General features: G+C 45.4%; 1 protein-coding gene across 1 annotated transcript; it reads left to right on the forward strand.

Annotated features, from left to right (window-relative positions):
* The first annotated feature begins 3,480 nt into the window (after positions 1-3,480).
* On the forward strand, positions 3,481-7,748 carry sox9a (SRY-box transcription factor 9a). Its single transcript, XM_043231019.1, has 3 exons — positions 3,481-4,110; positions 4,511-4,761; positions 5,380-7,748. The coding sequence occupies exons 1-3, from the start codon at positions 3,692-3,694 to the stop codon at positions 6,063-6,065; spliced, it is 1,356 nt and encodes a 451-aa protein (XP_043086954.1). The 5' UTR covers positions 3,481-3,691; the 3' UTR covers positions 6,066-7,748.
* The last annotated feature ends 317 nt before the right edge of the window (positions 7,749-8,065 follow it).

Raw genomic sequence — 8,065 nt, forward strand, 5'->3', positions numbered from 1 at the left:
CAACCCACCCTAAAATGCCCAAAAGAGTCCTCAAAGGTGTGGATCTGTCATTAGCGCGTTTAGCTTGGCGCAAAAGCACATTGTTGTTTTTTGCACCAGCTGTATCTTTGGAGCGCGTGCTGATTCCCGAGGCTTTCGCCCTGTTCGGCTCGGTGTGTCCGCTGTTCCCTCCGTCGGCTCAAAACCGTCTCGTAACTCAAGGTGTCGTGGCGGCTGCGGAGTCGAGCTGAATTAACACGCATCCATGTTTTGTAGGAGCTAGTGACATCTGGATACGGGCTTTACTTACGGCGGGATGACGCACGTTAGCAAACTCTGATCTGCTGAAGCTAGGCGCTTTGTCGTAAATCACAGATAACGACTGGACAAACCTCTGACCTCGACACAACCCCGACAAACACATCCTGCATACACAGAGGCTCGTTCCTGTGGGCGCGTGCGCATACGTAGTTATCACAAAGTGACTTTGTTTTGTGCACTGTGTCTTTAAATCACGCTTCATTTGATGCAATCGCAATTTCACTTTATTTCGACTATTTGGATTTAAATCTCACTATATGATAATATATCTCACAATTACAACTATTTCTCGCAATGTGACTGTAGCTCACGAGTACAGCTTTGTTATTCGTAATATGACTTTATATCTCACAAGTACGACTTTTCTCGCGAGTCAAACTTTATTTTTCGCAATGCGACTTTATATCTCGCGATTACTTTATGCCTTGCAATGCGACTTTATATCTCACAAGTACGACTTTTCTCTTGCGATGTGACTATCTCACATGTAAGACTTCATTTTTCGCAACGCGACTATATCTCACAATTAAACATGACTTTATGTATCGCAACTGCAAATGAATTTCTTGCATTAACCCTAACTTCACATGCCTTGAGCGCAAGCTTTGTAACTACTTCTAATATTCCGAATAACCTTTCCTCACAGTTACGTTATTTATTTATTTTACTCCGAAGCAGAAGCAGATTTCCATAAGCGTTGTCAAATTGAACACATTTCCATGCAGCGCAAAGCACAGCCACGTTTGACCACAAAGTCTAGCAGAAGTTAGCAAAGTTTTTGTCCGTCGAAGAAGGGTCGAGATGGCAGTGACAGGAAGCTCTTTTGGATTTCGACATTAGTGAAGAAATACTAGAAAAAGTCACGTTTAACACCAGCGACGCAAGCCAGTTTGTTCTTGAAGTCTAATTAGCGGCGCATCGTTTCGGTGCCAAAAACAAGAACTTCTGAAAAGCACAAAGAGAAACCGGAATGCTCCTCAAACACCTCGGAGACAAAGAAACGGCGAACACGGTTTGCCGGTTTACCTCTAATGTTTGCACAAAATCTCACACCTTCGCTCCAAGAAAAGATGAGAAGTTTCCCAAGGCCTCTTGGAGGACGCTTGGCCCTGCGCGCGACAATTGCTTCAATGCAACGGCGGCGGATTCGGTTAACACCGGCCGACTGATAAGTTACGACAGCTTGACAACTGAATATAATGCTAGCAAAATAAAAATACGGAGAGGCGAAACGCATCAAATTAACATATAGGGGCGAGCTGATAGAAATGCACAGCTCTTGCCATCTGTTCCTGAAACATTTTAGTTTTTGACAGGATGTGGCGTAGGTGTGAAATCGCCGTCTCATTTGATTGCGATCGCTTTTTGTGACTCAGATGTGAGTTCTGCTCAACAGGTGGCATAAGTTAATCAGAATGCGAGTCGTTTTATTACTTGGACAGCTTCGTAAAAACCGGTGGTTAGCGAAACTTTTAAAGCCCAGGTCAACGTTGCAGCACAAATGTGGTAACGCTTATCTAACTGGCTGTATCGGAGGTAATAGCTCGGCCTCTGCCAGCGGCTAACAGGAGCTTAATGCAAAAAAAGTTGTTAAAAGATGGCTTGATAAGCGTATGCAAAGTTGAAAAGCTGTCATTCACTCCTCTATTCGCTGGAGCCCGCATTACAATAAATAAACCGATCCTCTCCTTCCTATTAGCGGCGTGCTGTTAACAGAAAAGGGAGCGTGCTGTTGACGAAGGTCCTAAAAGTTCTGTTATGTTTATGCTCGAAGTGAATAATTTAAATAAACACATCCAGTGAAAATAAACGCAGCGAGGGCGAATCAAAACGCTCACAGTTCACGTTCTGTATGTGGAAGCCGGGCCTTAATTAAACCACGGGGCAGATAGGATTACAGACCGGCCGTGCATTGAGAGAGAGAGCTTGACATAACGCACACAAACAGCCTTACAACATCCAGAACACGCCTTTCTGCCTACAATCAGGGAGCTGCGCGCATACTGCAAAACCACTTCTTATTGATTTATTTATTTATGTATGTATCTTTGTAGTTCACGCATGCATGAGCAACTGAACGTTTTGCACAAAAAAGAAATCTTTGATCAGTCCAAGTGACTGAAACCATCAGCTTTAACAGATTAGAAATGAACTACAGTGTAAAATCAGTTTATATACAGTATATATGTATATACACGTATACAGAAAGTACAATTAAAAACTACATTTAGACTCTATTAGAGTTTTAAGGTGAAGTGGAGATGAGGTTGGTCTAAACAAGTCAATCTGATTGCCACAATAAATGCATGCATTAAATATGTTACTAGTAAAATACAAAGTAAAAATGTTTTCTGAAGTTGGGATGCGCTTCACAATTGTAATCTATAGAGTTCAAGACTAATATCAAATATATATATATATATATATATATATATATATATATATATATATATATATATATATATATATATATATATATATATATATATATATATATAAAGTGTTTTTATTTTCACAGAACGTATCAGCACCCCCGTCTCCTCTTTAATGCTGTGTGAGAGAAAATACAGAGACGTTGGCTGTTTTTAATCAGGAATTCATGACCAATATTTGCATTATTATAGACACACACAGACTCTGCCAGCCTGACCAGCAGCTAATGGACTGAAGCGAACTGAGCACAGAACTCTGTCTCCCCCTATCGGTCTCTTTCACCAAAACACCCAGCGAACGCCATCTCTGACTCGATGGAGAGACGCAACAATACGCGCAACTTCTTAAAAAGCACCGGCGCGAGCGGAAAGCTTTAAGGCCGAGTCAGTGGCTTCCGAGTCACTTCCCCGAGCCGAGCTGTCCAAAACTAGTCACTAAATAAGCCAATTAAAGCCGGTGGCTTGAATATTAAGCCCGTTTGATCGTTCGCAAACGACTGGAGCGCGCGGGGTGTTTTGCGCGACCCTAAAGATAAACACTTTCCGGCCGCGCGCTTGCGTTTTCACAAAACAGTTGATTAATAGATTCCAACGAGCGCTTCTTAGGAAAACGGTGCTTTCTGGAGCACATTTGTGAAATGTTAAATTGTGAGTGATAATTATCGCGAGCGAGAGAGGGGTGGGCACGAGCAGGCATCGTTTTCCTTGTCGTCATAGCGCGTCGGGTTTAAAAGCCAGTGCGCGCTCAGCTGACAAACCAAAGTTCGTCTCTCTCTTGGAAATACTACACAGGAGCGCGCAGGGAGCGCTTTGCTTTTGCAAACACCAGCAGAACACCCTCGAACGCTCGCGAGCGCCGCGATTCAGTGGATTTGCGGGAACTTAGTTGGAACGTATTTTGGGGAGGCGAAACGCTCAGACGCACCGATTCTCTGAGATCGTCCACCTACAGTCTTCGCATGAATCTACTAGATCCCTACCTGAAAATGACAGAGGAGCAAGAGAAGTGTCTGTCCGACGCCCCAAGTCCGAGCATGTCCGAGGACTCCGCGGGCTCCCCGGGCTCCGGCTCGGGCTCCGACACCGAGCACACCCGCCTCGCGCCTCCGGACGCGGCGCTCGGCGAGTTCAAGAAGGACGAAGACGACAAGTTCCCCGTGTGCATCCGAGAGGCGGTGTCTCAGGTGCTGAAAGGCTACGACTGGACGCTGGTGCCCATGCCGGTGAGAGTGAACGGCTCGAGCAAAAACAAGCCTCACGTGAAGAGACCGATGAACGCGTTTATGGTGTGGGCGCAAGCGGCGCGCAGGAAGCTCGCGGATCAGTATCCGCATCTCCACAACGCCGAGCTCAGCAAAACTCTGGGCAAACTTTGGAGGTAAATTGTTATGCAACTGCATGCGTTCTACAGAACGATAAAAGTATGTACCGTAAGATTAATCGCTGTGCGCACTGGCAGATTTAAATATGCATATCAGTGCATGGAATTGCATGCAGTCCACACGATATTAACAGCATGCACTGTAAAAATCAGTGCTGTGCTCAATGGCAGTTAAGTCAGCGTTTGAAGCGGATCCAAAAAGTTGTTCAAAAGTTGTCCTAAGACACGAACCGGTGTTGTTTTGGTTTAAGGACAACTTTGAATGCTTCTGGTCCACTTTAAATGCTCACTTCTGTATTTGCAATCATTCACATGCGTAACGGTGCGTGCGAGTACATGCAGTCTACGCGGTAGTGTAAGTACGCGCTGTAAGATTCGTTGCTGTGTTCGTTGGCAGATTGCTGAACGAGGGTGAAAAGCGACCCTTCGTGGAGGAGGCTGAGCGCCTCAGGGTTCAGCACAAGAAAGATCACCCCGACTACAAATATCAGCCCCGGCGGAGGAAGTCGGTGAAGAACGGCCAGAGCGAGTCTGAGGACGGCAGCGAGCAGACTCACATCTCCCCGAACGCCATCTTCAAAGCCCTCCAGCAAGCCGACTCGCCCGCGTCCAGCATGGGAGAGGTGCACTCGCCCAGCGAACACTCAGGTGGGCGACGTCAAGTAGTGCCGCGCAACGATTAATCGCGATTAATCGCAAAAGTTTTCGCCCGCATGTGTGACCCTGGACCGCAGAACCGGTCATGAGGGATTCGTAGATCCCCCGAAACCTGGATGTGTGTTAGGACACGCCGATATCTGGCTGAGCGGTGCAAAAAAACTCAAACGTTATGAAAATATCTTTTTCGAAATGAATTGTCCAAGTTAAGTAGCAATGCATCTTACTAAGCAACATCAAACATTGCTGCATTTACAATAGAAAATGCACTTTTAGTTAATAATCCTAATGATTTTTGCAATATCCTTGCTACTTATGACTGCTTTTAGTGCACACACAGTATATATTTAGAAAATATTTTCATTTATATTCATGTAAATATATATATATATATATATATATATATATATATATATATATATATATGCATGTGTGCGCGTGTTTGCATAAACGCACTAAATATAGAAAACTTTATTTTGCATGCGATTAATCGAGAGTAATCATTTAACGATTCCAGTTTATCTGGGTTGTTTTCCTTGGCTCTGGCTGTTGCGTCATCTCTTAACCGGCGCTCTAACTTCTCTCCCCTCCTCCACCGTTTCCAAACAGGCCAGTCCCAAGGGCCGCCCACTCCTCCCACCACTCCGAAAACCGACGCGCAGCCAGGCAAAGTGGATCTGAAGCGAGAGGCCCGTCCGCTTCAGGAAAGCACGGGACGCCCGCTCAACATCGACTTCCGCGACGTGGACATCGGCGAGCTCAGCAGCGACGTCATCGAGACCTTCGACGTCAACGAGTTCGATCAGTACCTGCCGCCGAACGGCCACGCCGCCAGCGCGCCCTACGTGGGCAGCTACGCCGCCTGGATGGGGAAGCCTCAGAACGGCAGCCCCCAGAGCGCCCAGCTGAGCGGAGAGCCGGAGCAGCCGAGGACGACGCACATCAAGACCGAGCAGCTCAGCCCCAGCCACTACAACGACCAGGGTTCTCCGCAGCAGGCCGGCTACGGCTCCTTCAACGTCCAGCACCTCCAGCACTACAGCACTTCGTTCCCGTCCATCACGCGGGCGCAGTACGACTACTCCGACCACCAGGGCGGCGCCAACTCCTATTACACCCACGCCGGAGGACAGAGCTCGGGCTTGTACTCCACCTTCAGCTACATGAGCTCCAGCCAGAGGCCCATGTACACGCCCATCGCTGACTCTGCCGGGGTTCCCTCCATTCCCCAACCCAACCACAGTCCCCAGCACTGGGACCAGCAGCCGGTCTACACGCAGCTGTCCAGGCCCTGAGCAGACGCCGACGGGACTCGTTCTGCACCATTCCACCCCAGCGGGGGAAAAAAAAAAGCGCACTTCCGTAACACACTTAACCCCTTAGCATTCAAACGTCCCAAAAAGAAATCATCTGAGGGGTTAAAGAGCTCTAATTTTGTACTTAACTTGATATCTCTGTACTGTTTAGTCACCGCTCGTAGTGCACTTGAATGCACTGCTGTATAAAAACATGTGGTAGCTAAATGCAATTGGAGACAGCGCGTTTGAGTTGGCGTCCCACCTTAAGCGTGTCTTAAAGAACGATGTTAAGTATGTCAAGTGCAAAATTAGTGCGCGTATTATGGAGACACCTGGGATCCGCTCTCTTTGACACACACACACACACACACACACACACACGAAACGATGTAGGAAAGAAAGCTGGACTTTAAGAAAAAAAAACAAAAAAAAAAACTAAACGGCTCCCGACGTGCCTTTTAATCGCCTGAAATCGTGATTAGAATATATATAAATATATATATTTTTAGCCTTGTTTGCAAGAAAAGAAACATTTTTGAGAAACGATTCCTCTGTGAGGACTTATCGATTATTGATACTTTAATATGTACTGTGTATGTTTTCTTAACATGTTCTCTCTCTTTGTATTTCCAGCCTTCTGTGTTTCTTGTAGAAAAGTCTATTTTTACTAAACCACTCTCGGTAGCCGTCCCTCGTTGTTTTTTTTTTCTCCCACCCCTTTCCATCGGTAACACCCCGGTCCCTCGCGTGGTGCATTTTATAGTTTGACTCCGTGCCCTTTATTTATGTTCCTGTAAAATATCATTCCTTTTTTTTCTTTCTTTCTTTCTTTCTTTCTTTTACCAGCTCTCGTTCACGCTTTTAACCCCAAGCAGCATCAGTGCCTGTCAAACGTTAGAAGCGAATTAGCGGGGAATATCTACGTGGCAGCGGCAGCTGAGAATTTACTGAGCGTCTAACAGCATGTGTTGCAGCTCCAGGAAGTGCCCTTTGACCCCTGCTCGTCGTTAGCTGCCTGCAGTCCTGCAGGTGTCGTCTTACAGCCCCCTCCTTAACCCCTTTAATTTATTTATTAGTATTAATTTTATTTCAAAGAAATTATTTGCATTTTATTCTTTAATACTTTATTACGAAACAAATGAATTGTTATTTTGCGCCTCTGAATATGGTGACATATAACCCGACGGGCCATTTAGACAGAGGGCTGGTACTTAATATGGTAAAATTCTGTATTCATCATGTTTATTTATCGTATGTAGATTTTTCTATTTTAAATGTTTATTTGTCCTTATTTCTAACCGGTTGTGTCATGCACAAAATGCTGTTGCAGTTTCTAAAATAACTGGAAGAGTAGTCTTTCGTTTGGAAAGTTTTACCATGCTCTAATCTGAAGCTGTAGTTGTTTTTTTTTTAAATAGTTAGTTAGTTAGTTAGTTAGTTAGTTAGTTAGTTAGTTGGCATCTTTGTTTGCTTATACGTTTCCCTTTCCGATTTTGTGCTTTACTCGATGTCAGCCATCTCAGAACCGACGTTGGCATCTTCACTTTCGTGTTTTTTTTTTTTTTACACAAGACTGAACAAGTTTTTTGTCTTTAAAAAGTTTAACATTTTACTGCCTTTGAAGAAGCTCATCTTTTGTATTATATTTGCAATAAAAGTGAGAATAAAACGTAAATCAGACACCCACGGCTCGTCATTGTCTCGTGAATGTGTACGGTTTGTGTCTAGCCTTCGGGAATGACGAACGAACGTTTTTTTGTTACGTAAAGCCCCGCCTCCCTCCCTCCCTCCCTCTCTCTCTCGCGGATGAAGCAGCAGGAGGGCCCTATAGTCAGCTCGCATTGTTAGTGTGAAAACGGAAAGAAACACTTCTCTCGGCCCGTTCCTCTAAACGCTCGGCAAAGGGAAATACTGACGGGCCCGTCGTGCCAAAGGCATCACGTCCTACCGATTCGTTCTCATTTTCAGCTCTGTTTCGCGATTGCGTCGTATGGGCT

This window comes from Puntigrus tetrazona, unplaced genomic scaffold, assembly GCF_018831695.1.
Source record: "Puntigrus tetrazona isolate hp1 unplaced genomic scaffold, ASM1883169v1 S000000270, whole genome shotgun sequence".
Classification (NCBI taxonomy): domain Eukaryota; kingdom Metazoa; phylum Chordata; class Actinopteri; order Cypriniformes; family Cyprinidae; genus Puntigrus; species Puntigrus tetrazona.

What these genes read in the sequence shown, in the direction of transcription:
- sox9a (XM_043231019.1), top strand. Translation starts at nt 3,692, where the DNA reads ATGAATCTACTAGATCCCTACCTGAAAATGACAGAGGAGCAAGAGAAG. An exon ending in ACTCTGGGCAAACTTTGGAG is followed by an intron (nt 4,111 to 4,510) that starts GTAAATTGTTAT and finishes GTTCGTTGGCAG; the next exon opens with ATTGCTGAACGAGGGTGAAA. An exon ending in CTCGCCCAGCGAACACTCAG is followed by an intron (nt 4,762 to 5,379) that starts GTGGGCGACGTC and finishes GTTTCCAAACAG; the next exon opens with GCCAGTCCCAAGGGCCGCCC.